This window comes from Mastigoproctus giganteus, chromosome 10, assembly GCF_048544385.1.
Source record: "Mastigoproctus giganteus isolate SK-2022 chromosome 10, ASM4854438v1, whole genome shotgun sequence".
Classification (NCBI taxonomy): domain Eukaryota; kingdom Metazoa; phylum Arthropoda; class Arachnida; order Uropygi; family Thelyphonidae; genus Mastigoproctus; species Mastigoproctus giganteus.
The window spans coordinates 35458740-35472066 of NC_143584.1; the positions used below are offsets into that span (position 1 = coordinate 35458740).

The 13327-nt window shown below is 37.0% G+C and overlaps 1 protein-coding gene across 1 annotated transcript in view; it reads right to left on the bottom strand.

The window, feature by feature from the left end:
* LOC150078970 (uncharacterized) overlaps window positions 1-13327 on the bottom strand; it is a 141359-nt gene that overhangs the window by 108185 nt on the left and 19847 nt on the right. The window contains exon 3 of the mRNA XM_090382907.1: window positions 5525-5572. Within this exon, the coding sequence (XP_090239033.1) occupies window positions 5525-5572 (48 nt within the window). The remainder of the gene's footprint in view (window positions 1-5524; window positions 5573-13327) is intronic.

Genomic DNA, 13327 nt, shown 5'->3' on the forward strand with positions numbered 1-13327 from the left:
CAGAAATTTGTATATTATTTTAACTATTAATTTTTTTTGCTCTCTAAGGGCAAAATTTTAAAACAAATCATTTATACAAATCTGCTATCAGCTAATAATTTTTGGCATAAATATAGCACACCAATAGCTTCAAGATTTTCCTATTTGCAGCATTATTATTCTTTTTCAGGAAAAAATATTTATCCTATGCAAATGCAAAATATACCTTGCCAGTGAATATTATTTCCACATATATATGGAATAGTATTCCAAAATTTTCCTAAAAATCTTTAACATTGCAGGAAACAGTGCTTAGATTAATTCATGACTCCAACCCTCCAAAATTCACTCTATTCCCCAATACACACGAATTTTGTTAATACCATATGCTTTTTCTATATAGTACACCAGTTCACAAGGTAATAAAATTAAATGTTACCCTTATGATATCCATAGAAGTGCACATTCGTGGCTGATTTATGTGGCATATAAGCTGAAAAAAAAAAAAAAAAAAACCCAAAAAACCATGAATGTGTTTTCTTCCTGTATTTTATGATAAAAATAACAAAATGTAGAGCAGGCCTGAGCAAAATTTTTTTTTTAAGTAGGCTGCATTGAGACATTTGGGAGTACTTGTGGCCGTAGTTGTTGTGGATGTAGGTTCTGACAGTGATCAGAAAGTCACCTTATAGTTGGCCTCAACATGATTTATCAAGATTTCTAGAAGCAATACAATCAATAAATACAAGAAACAAATAAATTAACAACTTATTTTAATGAGATTTATGAAGCTGTTTACAATCATTAATTATCTTATTCCAGTCAGGTATTAATTTTGAAGTGGCAACTCTCAGAACACAACGAAGGTTGGCATCTGTCAGTGATGCTCGGTGTTTGTTTTTATTAATGTTCATTACAGAGAATGTTCGTTCACACTTATAGGTGGAACTGAAAATTGACATCATTTTTCTTGTTGCAAAACTATTTTTGGGTCAAGAATGTTATAAAATTCTCTAATATCATACTGGTTTTGAAGTTTGCTGTATGCTGGAGTCACATTTTAAATCAACAAGCTCAAGCTGAACTTCAGCTGGTGCATTATCAATGCTTGAAGAGAATGGATCCCGCACAATTGATAAATATGATTCAATTTTTTGAAAGTCAAGGAATCTGGTCTCAAATTCTTCAATTAAGTTTTTGATTGACGTTGTATAACCAACAAATTTTATTTCTGAAATATTTGTTAGAGATTCCACTGTAGGAAATTGGACCAGGTTTTTAGTACTCAATTAGCAAGAAAACAAGCATAGTTTAAGAAGGAAAGAATTCACACTGATTATTATATCATGTGCAAATTTATTTTCCTCTTGTAGCTCTTTGTTCAATATATTGAGGTGTATAACAATATCCACCGTGAAAGCAAAATTGCAGATCCAACCTTCATCTTTAAGCTCAGTGAAATTGCAGTTATTTTTCATTTCTAAAAATATAATTTCATCTTTCAGTTCCCATACTCTATGAAGTATGTTTCCTAAACTTAACCACCTTACATGACTATGATAAGGTACATTGGTATTTTCACAATGAAGGTCTTCTAGAAAGCTTATGAACTGTCGGTGATTTAATCCCTTGGGTCAAATGAAATTTACAATCTTTATAAAAGGTGTGGTTATATGCTCCACATTGAGTACAGTTTTGTATAAGACTTGCTGATCGATAATACAATGAATTGGTATTATTTTGTGTTTTAGATCAGTCTCATTTATTTTGTCTTCAATCAATTTCAATAATCCATTATTTTTATCAGTCAAATACGTCGCACCATCCATTGTTACACTAATAATTTTATTCCAGGGTAAATTACACCGCTTTAGATAATTTTCTAGTTTTTCAAAAATATTTGATCCATTTGTGCTGTTTTGCATTGATTCCATGGATAACTCCTCGACAATTCCAAAATCACTGTTACAAACGTGAATGAAAATTAGCAACTGTGCAGTGCCTTTTATAGGCACTGCACAGTTGCTAATGAGAGCCAGGAAATACCACTTCAGAGATTTCAGTTCTACAGATAGTTGCTCTACAAGTTACCAGCTATATTTTCGACACGTCGAGCTATAGTATGCCGAGACAAAGTAATGTTTTGGAATTTAGACTTCATTAGCATTAGTAGAGGCATTTGATGCAAGAAAGCAAGCTTGTGCAGCATCAGCCAAAAAAAAAAAAAAAAAAAACCCACTTCCACTTCACCCCTCTGTTCTTTCAAAATACCTGTCCAGCTGAGCCTTAAACTTATTTAGGCTATCAACCTCCACCACAAGGGATGGAAGTCTGTTCCACCAACCAACCACCCGCTGGCTAAAGGCAAATTTCCGCACATCTATCCTACATCTGTCTTTCCTCAATTTGAATTTATGCCCTCTCAGGTGATTTTTCTGAGCAAGAGGAAGAATCCCATCGGCATTGAACATGCTCAAACCATTCAAGGCTTTATACACCTCTATCAGATCACCTCGCTGGTGCCTAGTCTCCAGACACTGTAATTTGCAAAACTTAAGCCTTTCTTCGTAAGAGCACCCCTTTGTTCCATTCACTAATCTTGTTGCCCTTCTCTGTACTCGTTCCAGCAGCTCTACATCCTTCTTGAAATGAGGCCTCCAGACCTGTATACAGTACTCTAGGTGTGGCCTGACCATTGCCTTCATAGCAGGACATAACATTGTACTAGCTTCTAACATGCATTCCTTAATGAACTCTCCATCTGAAAATGATTTACATGCTTTTGCGATTTTGCTGACAATGATATAACTGACTTTTGTCGCAACTTCCTGTTCATCATTTTGTTGAATAAAAACACTTTGCTGTAGAGGTAATTTCCAATTGAGTTGATTATCTTAATGTTATATTCTTTAAAAACTGAAAAACTTTCACTTCAAATGAGACACACAGCTCTATATTTAAAGCTTGTGAAAAAATATTTAGTTTTCCATTCCTCATTAAATGTACGACACTCATCCTCAATTTTTTGTTTTTTACTCATTTCATGAAATATAGAGGGATAACAAAATAAAAACAAAAAGTCACAAAGTACACTCAAATTATAAGCTAATAAGATAAGCTTGTCACAAGTTCAAAAGATAAATTCAAATCAAAATATCACAAAATAACTTAAAATAACCTAATCCGACTAGGTGGTAATCCACTCACCTAATCACTGTCAACTTCACCACACTGATTTTTATCTAGAGCTTTTTGGCAGCTATTTCGAATATTAAAAAAAACAAAAAAAACTGGAATACTTTGCCTAAAATGCTGAAGAAACCTTATGCATCACGTGCTGTTATATGCATCGTATGAATCATAACAAATGAAAAGTTCGCTGTCATAGCTATGTCAGAGTGCAATGCTTTTTTAGGGACTGCTCTATGAGCAGAGGTCTCTAAGTATGGCCTGGGATTCATACTTGTAACACGGTACACTTTCTTTAGTCAACTGGTAATTTTGCACTAGCTTCTTTGATGTATTATCCTGGTGGACTACTGTCTATGAGTGCACACAGTCTGGACGGTCACCTTGCATCCTGCAAGGTGATCACCCACACAACGTGATGGGCTGGATTGTTTATGGGGCCAGATGGCATCATCAAACATATGTCATCTGTCACTCCAGGGTCCTTGGTAATGTATTTCGTTAGTTCCTAACGTTGATTACCTAGTCTTGGACAGCAAGCATAAATCCTTCAGTCTCAGAGTAGAGCCCTAGAGCTTGTGAGCCATGCATTTTTTTTTTTTTTTCGGTAGTCGTTGGCGCATCGGCTTCTGTGGCCATAATGCACCTCCCAAGGTTTTTGCAGTACTTTGATCCAAGCCCGAGGCGTTCGAACCCACAACCTTTGGGTTGCCAGGCAGGCACTTTACCCACCTGGCTAGCCCGGTCAGAGAGCCATGCATCGAAGCCATCTTATCTCAATGGAGGTCATTGTATGTCTGCAAGGGAGCATCTTCCTTGCTAACGTTCTCTGTTTTTTTCTTTTGTCTGTGTGAGTGGCATCTTCTTGTTGAGATTGAGCAGTATATTGAGGTGTTTTTTTTGTCCATCTTCCTTATGACTTTGTAGATTGTCACTGTAGTTTCTTGGAAGTAATCCCTCAGGTTCTTAATCACCTTCTTCTGTTGTTCAATGAGGTCTACTAAAAGCCCTCCCTCATTCTTCTTTGAAGTCAATCTCTCGATTGCTGACTTCAGGTGGTGTTGGCAGCTCTTGGTCACCATTATCCCGGTCCATCTGATAATCTCCTATAGCTCATTGTTGGTTCAATCTATGATCCCAAAGGATATGTTAGTACTCGGACTGCATAGGTGTTTATGGCTTGAGCACATTCCTACCATTCGGCTTTGCATTTGGCAGGCTGCTCAGTCTCTGATGGTATTTTGCAGTCAGATCACCTTGGACTCCTTGTATTCTAACTGTTCAGTCCGCATTATCTACATAAGTCTCTCCCTCTGTCATAGCTTCAATCTCTCTCTTCACTGGGCTTCAGTTGATAATTTTGGCCAACTGGATTCCCTGATTCAATCCATGGTTCTTGCATTTTTCTAGGCCAAGTTGCATCCTGATGTCAGCGCTGAACTCTTCTCAGTTGCTGCACACAGTTTGATATCATCCACGTACATTAGGTGAGTGAGGGTGTACAGGCTCTTCCTTTTTTAAAGGTATGTCCATACTTGCTGTCACTGAGCATGGTGGACAGTAGGTTGAGTGCTGGACAGAACCATGGTGAGCTCATGGCATCTCCCCAGAAGATTCCTCTTCTAATGGGGATTAGTCTGGTCATGATGTTCTCAACCTTGATGGCAGTCCTCCACTTCACCCTGGTTGCTTCTAGGAAGTATATTGGTGTATCAGCCAACTATGGAGCATGGAGTCTAAAGCTTTGCAGTAGTCAATATAGGCTGTGTATGGTTTGCGGTGCTTTTTATAGGTTTGCTCCATAACTTCTGTGTCAATGGTCAATTGCTCCTGGCATCCTTTGCTCATCTGATTATATCCTTTCTGCTGCTTGGCCATGATGTTCTGGCTCTCCAAATCATTTGATATCTTCTTGGTTATGTGCTGGTCACGATTTTGTACATTGTTGGGAGACATGTACTTTTCCTGGTTTGTCTTTAGTCTTCAGATAGGTGATTCCTTGAATCAGAGACTGGGGGCTGTGTCAGGGTGCCTATCATATGACTTACATCCTGCTTGATTTTTACCTGTGTGTGGATGAACTTATATCAGTAGTTGTGGATGTTATTTATCCCTTGGGTTCACCAGTTATGGGATTTCCTGATTGACTGTTGGATTTCATCATCCTGAATCTGTTATGTCTTTGGGTTTTCTTCCATTCTAAGTCTATCCAGGGAGCATGGCCATTATGGCTAGCTCCCTGGAAGTGGGTCAGGAAAAGGAAGTGAGTCAGGCCAAGAATTTATCAGCACCCTACCAAAATTTAATTTTTATGGATTATGAAAACTGCGAAAATTACTTTAAATTATTAACTCACTATTTCTTCTGGAGATGCTCGATACACTGAAAGATCTGTTAGAGTATCCTGATAAAAAAAAAAAAAATATATATATATATATATATATACACAATTGAAAAATATGAAACAATAAACAACATAATATTTCTAGTGTATTAATATCACCTATATTAGTGTTTCTCAATCCCTACTCTCTGAACTTTATTTACCACTCCACAAAATTTTGGCACATAAACCATAGACAGAAAAATTAGTAAAAAGAAACAGCATATGGACAGCCTACTGAACATGCAAAAAAAAAAATAAATAAATAAATAAATAAATAAATAGCAGGACATAAAATTAAAGTTACACAAACATACATGTCGCTGGAGAAATATTTGTAAAATTATCCTCAGTGGTAGTTTTTGCATAAAACCATTGACCTACTTTAAAAAAAATTCATTTTGCTAAATGCAATAAATTATTTCTATGATTTAAATCTACTACTGGAACAGACTTTATTTAAATTCTGTTGCTTACATAGCAGTTACTGATAATTCACTACATATATTATAAAAGTAAGTACTGTTTAAGTTCTACAGTACTTCTAACCCTCTTTTCTAAGAAAGATTTAGCTGGTACACTATAGCACAAATTTTTTCCTCCAGCTTTCATAATTTTCATTGAATTTCATCTACAACTACTACCTCTCCACACTTGATATTTTCCATGGCATTTTCTACTTTAACAGTCTATATCTAAATTTTCTTCCATTTAATCTTCTTCAGTGATCATATTAATGATTCCCTTTATACTAATGGGCATATTAGTATAAAGGGAAAACTGCCAAAGTCTGCTGATGATTTAAAGGTAAGTAGAATAGTAGACAATCAGGATCAGACTACACTGCTTCAGAATGGCATAGATCAGTTACATACAAAGGGTACTAGGAAAGTTTTGCAATATGACGCAACAATGAATCGCAGGAAGCTGCTTGTTGCTGCATGTTGAGACATGTTCATGCGTGCATAGTAGCCGCCGCGCCAAGTCGATGGGTTCAGTTATTCATTAGTAGTGAGAGTGTAAAGTGCTTGCGATGGCATCGTGGTCACGAAATGAGATAAGGACAGTTTTGTGGTATAATTTCGTGCGTGGTTTAACCATAGACCAGTGCTTAGAAGAAATGACTCTTGCACTAGATGATGATTGTCCACATCGTACAACGATATTCAGGTGGTATAGAGAATTCCAAAGGGGAAATTTCACTCTGGAGGATTCTGAGAGGCCGGGAAGGCCACGAATGTCAGTTACGGAGGAAAACGTTACTGCTGTGAGGAAAATGCTTGACGAAAACAGGCGAGTGACCTACCAACAGATAGAGGATACTTTGGGCCTAAATGCACCAGCAATTCGTTCGATTCTGCAAGATCATTTGCACGTGAAGAAACTTTGTTCTCTCTGGGTGCCGCATCAACTGACTGAAGAGCAGATGACACGACGTGTGACTTGGTGCCGGGAGATGTTAAAAAAGTTTGATAAGGGACAATCTCGGTATGTGAACAACATCGTGACAGGTGACGAGACTTGGCTGTACTATTACGATCTGCCGACCAAGGCTCAAAACAAAGTTTGGGTCTTTGATGATGACGACACACCCGTAATTGTCAGAAAATCCCGATCTGTAAAGAAGAAAATGATAGCTGTATTTTTCAAATCGAGTGGAATTGTGGAACGTGTCGTTTTGGACACGCAGAAGACAGTCACAGCTAAGGGGTATACTGAACAATGCCTGCCTAAAGTCATTGGATCTATGAAGAACCTGCGGCCAAAGTCAAGAATGGACACCTGGTACCTCCATCACGATAATGCTCCAGCTCACCGCGCCAAAGCCTGCACCTAATATTTGACCACGACAGGACTGAAACTTCTCGAGCACCCTCCCTACAGTCCAGACCTTGCTCCCTGCGACTTTGCACTGTTCCCGCATGTGAAAATGAAGCTAAAAGGGAGGCGGTTTTCCAGTGATGAGGACCTTCTACGGGCTTGGGACAACGAATGTGCTTTACTCCCTAGTGAAACTTGGCAGAACTGGTTTAAAGATTGGTTTTGGAGGATGGAGAGGTGTATTGAATGTAGAGGAAATTACTTTGAAAAAATTAAATAAACAAAGCTGTATTGCAAAACTTTCCTAGTACCCTTTGTATATAGCCTGAAAGTTGGAAACTGAAGTTTATTCTGTTAAATAAGGGACAGAGAATTAAAGGTGGTTATAAGTGAGAAAGATTTAGGGGTTCTGATACAAGCAGATATGATGTTTTCCTTACAGTGCAAGCAGGTAGCTAGGAAGGCTCCGGGTGTACTATCAGGATCAACAGTCACTTTGCTAGCAGGGAGAAGGATATTATTATTCCTCTTTGTTAAACAATGGTGAGACCTCCCTTGGAATACTGCATTCAGGTCTGTAAGCTTCATGTACACAACTTAGTTAATGTTTTCAGTGTGTTATATTGCAGGCATGTTAGCAAATAGTCATAATTCGTGATTTATAACAAAATAAGTCAACCTATCAATATTAAAATTTGTTATAAAGATTCCTAAAATATTCTTGAGTAAGCATTGAAATTTTCAACTGGATCAGAACACCTGTTCCAAATTTATAGTAATGTTTCAGTAGGAAGGAGATGGCAGAGACTTGGAAAGGAATGCTATGAAATTAGAATTGAACTTAGAACCATGGTAATTGGCGAAATAATGAACGCTTCAAACAGCATGGAGTGTAACCTGCCTTTAATTTCTTAAAGAATTACAGATTATTCTCATTATTCTTTGAGAATAATCTATAATTCTTTAGGAAATTAAAGGCAGATTATACTGCACATAGGTCGAAGTCATTTTGCCAATTTCTGTTGTTTGATATACCTGCGCACAATGCTGCTAAAAGAATATTTAAGAACTTAGAACCAATCAAAGGGCCAACAGAATAATATGTTGAAAATTTGGTAGCAATCTGCATGTTTCTTGTTGATGTAACAAACACACTTTCATTTATGCTGATCATTGCAGGTGGAGAGTGATTGAGGGCTGTGAAATTGTAACTGGAACTGAAATTTTCCCAAGGACCAAAAGTGCATACAAAGGGTGTTTGAAAAAGTTTGTGGCCTGAGTATGAAGGGTTCATTTGAAGAGTATGGTAACGTTACTTTTCAACAAAATCCCCTTTGGAGTCAATACACTTTTGCCACCAATACTGTGATGTGTTGATTCTAGATGCACAGAAAGTTTTCTTTTGGGTCTCCAGGAATGCATCCATTGCAGCAATGATGTCACTGTCAGTAGGAAAATGGATGCCAGCTAAGTATTTTTTCGAATTTGGAAATAGGTGAAAGTCTGATGAATGCGGGGGATGGTCTATGATTTCAAAGCTGCACTTATGAAATGCAGCCATGGTGATGACACACTTGTGAGCAGGTGCATTGTCCTAGCGGAACAACACTCCTTTGATGAGTTTTTTAAGTGTTTATCTTTGATGTTTTGTTTTCAGGCAAATGCCTCAATGTCTGCATAATATGCTTGAGTAATTGTATGGCCTTTCTGAAGGAAATCTGCTAGTAACATTCCGCCAGCATCTCAAAAAAAAACAACTAATGCCATCACCTTGCCAGCAGAAGGAATTGATTTGACTTTCTTTGGAGGGGAAGAGATGTGTTTCCACTGTTTGGACTGCTCCTTTGCCTCTGGCCAAATGTTGTGGACTTACATCTCATCCATGGTCACAAACCTTGCAAGGAAATTTGCTGGATCTGCTTGAAAATTATGCAAGTGTTCATTTGACTTGACAACACTTATGTGTTTTTGATCTGCTGTCAATACCTTCGGGACCCATCGTGCTGATACCTTATCATAGAGAGAACCTCTGTTATTATGTGGTACCCACATTCAGATAAGATGGCCAAGATGCAGGCAATGTACTGAACTGTCACTCGTTGATCACTGTTGCACACTGTCAACAACTTTTGGAGCAATGGACACTGTAGATCTTCCAAAGCTTGGGTCATCTTTCAGGCTCTCCCTCATTTAAATTCCACTGCCCACTTCTTAATTATGGAATAGAAATGGGCATCTTCCCATTTCTATTCCTTTTGCTGTTTGCCTTTCCTAAAGATACTTCCATGGACACTATTCTTCTGAATTGGCATCTACAATTCTCCCCACTCTCTTCCAAACCAATCTGAACACATACCACAACCAGTCAGCATCCATTCACTGTCCAACTCCAACTCACATAACCAACTTTTCCTCTTTCTCATTTATGTCTTTAACTTCTGTTTTCTGGAACAAACTTTCAAATGTGAATTTCAGAAAGTTACAATACACAGAAATTCATGTCTAATGTTAACAAATATCTGTTAATATTAAACTTGAATGTTAACATTATCATGCAGGAGATGACGTCTATATTTTCAGTCTTCAAACCATGTAATGACTTTTGTGTTTGGAGTTTTCATTACAAAATAAAATAAGTTAGCTTCATTACATCACTGGACTGATTAATAATCAAATTGAGGAAAGACAGTTGTAGAATAAATGTGCAAAAGTTTGCCTTTAGCCAGCGTGTGGTTGATTGCTGAACAAACTTCCATCTGTTGTTGTAGAAGTTGACAGCTTAAATAAATTCAAGGCAGAACTAGACAAACATTTGGAGCAAATGGATAGGTGAAATGGAAAGGTCTTTTTTGGCTGATGCTGTATAAGCTTGCTTTATTGCATCATATACTAATGCTAATAAATTACAGAATATCCCAAATTTAATGGCAACAGTGTAGTTTTAGTTTTAAGTAAAAAAGATGGAGAAAAACTGTTAGGACAGTGAATAGGAATATGAGTTTGGACGGGGTCTGGAAAGCTGCCATTATGCAGCAGGGATTAATGCCAACAAAAAATATCATTTTATAATTAACATTTTTAGTAATAAAACTAACATTTTAATTATTTTTTTTTGCTAATAAAACAATGACATTTTTGATGTGAAAACACCTATGGTGGCACTAGAGTAAAACTGATTGGTAACAAAATTTTTTATGGAAATGATGCAATTGACATCACTTCCTATTAGGAAACTGTTAGATTTTAAATGACGTCACTTCCTAAATGGTGCTAATGATGCTAACTCAGCCACTAACATTGATTTGGTAGAGTAAGATATGGAAATGATGTCACTTCCTAAATGATGCTAACTCAGTCACTAATGTTGATTTGGCAGAGTAAGCAGAGAGTAGTAATATTAGGCAAAAATAAAAGCAGAATATTATGCAAGAATAAAATGCAGACTTTAATAAAATCTGCTTCTCAAGATTTTGATCAACACCAACCCTCTAAATAGTGTAAGTAAGTTTCAATTAAACAGTTCAAAAATTTAAATGGTTTTACTCTAGTGCCACCATAGATGTTTTCACATAAAATAAAACATCTTTCATGCATACAGGTGCATGAAAGATGTTTTAATAAAATAATATCATAACATAAGAAATAAAAATCTACTGTAAACTAAAAATAAGATGGCTAAATTTACACTTCCCTGAGAAACTCCAACTTTCATTTATTTAATTAAATGCAAGGTTCTTAAAAGTGAATAAACTTACAGCCTTATATTCTGTTTCACAAAGAACAAGGCCATTTATTGCAAAATGACTGCAATAAGTGATTTGGGTAATAGGTGATATTTGAGGCAAATCAAATGCCACTACAAAATAGGCATGCATGAAAGCATACAATTCATCTCCCAAGCAAGAAGTACCACTAGTAACTGAGACAAGTGAATGGTGAACAACTAGAACCATAAGAATTATAGTAGTTCCAAAAGTGAAAATGAATTCTACTCAAGAGTCCCACTTAGAGTGAAGTATATATATTACAGACCAAGTATGAAATAAACTTTTTTCATAAATTTCCTAGGTATTCTATACAATGTCCAGCCAAAATATGAAATAAATTTTTCTTTCAGCACCATATATTATGTAATGAATCACAATTCCCAACTTCCATACAAAGGCTTAGGGAAGGAAATACTATTCCACCCATTGTACCTTACTGTAAATGCATCAGATGAGATATGAAACATGAACTAGATGAATCAGTAAGAAACACTTTTTTTGTCACCCTCTTATATTGGTTATGTAAGTGAATTGCAGTTTGATTTTTATACAAAGGCAGAGGGGAGAAATACTACTACTACTATTTAATGTAAGCGTTTCTAGAACAACTTATTCAAAGAGTGATATAATGGAAAAGTTATTAGTGCTGTGGATAGACGATATGAACCAAAATAACATTCCTATAACACAGGCAGCGGTTATGGACAAGGCTAGGAGCTTGTTCAGTGGAATCGGGAGAGACCGAGTCATTTTTGGCTAGCGGGAACTGGTTTTCCCAGTTCAAAAACCAGACCAGAATTCACATTGTAAAATTTACTGGTGAGGCGGATAGTGCCAAGACTGTGGGTATTGAGGAATATTCTCCCATATTACAAAATTTAATGGATGAAGGCTGCTACACCCCCCAAGACATGGTCTTTAATGTTGATGAAATGGGCTGAACTGGAAGATGCCTGATAGGATGTACATAACCTGTGAAGAGAGGTCTGCCCCTGGTTTCAAGGCTGAAAAAGATGGGGTTAAAGTGCCTAATGCATTACCCCAGAATTACTTCTGGGTGGTAATGCATTAGGCACTTTTAAGTTAAAGCCAATGTTGGTGTACCATTTGGAGAATCCATGTGTTATGAACGGCATTGTGAAGACTCGACTTCCTGTTTTCTGATGCTCTAATAAGAAGATGTGGATGACCCAGACTCTTTTTTAGTGAATGGTATGGCCAGAGGTGGCCCAATTTTGTGCAGCAAACAACTTGCCCAAAAATAGTGTTTGAGTTCTCGACAATGCTCCAGGACATCTGCCAACCTTGAAGATATCACTAAAGATGTTCTGAATGTGAAGGTCATTAATTTGCCACCCAACACCACCTCACTGTTGCAGCCAACGGATCAGGGCTTTATTGCGCCCTTCAAAGCATACTATTTAAGCCTTGAAGGTTGTAAATAATATACCTACTTGCTACTTTCGTAGTGAAAAAACCTATCTCATTTAAATACATTATAATTCTTCATCAATTTATGCTGCTTCAGCTAATGACCCTGAGGAGGTGGAATGTAACCCTGGCATAAATCAAAGCCTACCTGTACAGTGTCCATAAACCTTTACAAAACTAAAATGTTATTGTGTGAGTAGGATACATTATACAAAACTAAAACGCTATTGTATGAATAGGATACATGATACAAAACTAAAATGCTATTGTGTGAATAGGATACATGATACAAACCTAAAATGCTATTGTGCGAATAGGATACATGATACAAACCTTAAACCACTTCCAGGTGATAGAGTTCCAGTTGGTTATTCACCAACTGGAAAATGTGCAGGTTGCACTTGATAGCAGCACAAATTGCAACACTGTAATCATAGATGGATTTGGCCTGTTGCACAATGAGTTTTTGCAAAATGTACAGACTTTTCTTCTTTGAAGAAGAACGTATCATAACAGGCATTGTGTATCTGGCCATTTTACAGAATTTCTTTGTGCTGTAACCTCAGGATTACAATGATGGCAACTTGATTTTCCAACAAGACAGAGCTCCACCATGTTACCACAAAGAAGTTCTGCATATCTAATATAGTATTTCCTGGAAGTGGAATGGAAGAGGACTGATTTTGTGGCCCACATAAGCTTTCAAACTGATTTCTCTAGATTTTACTCTCTGGGGATTTGTAAAAGACCAGGTGTA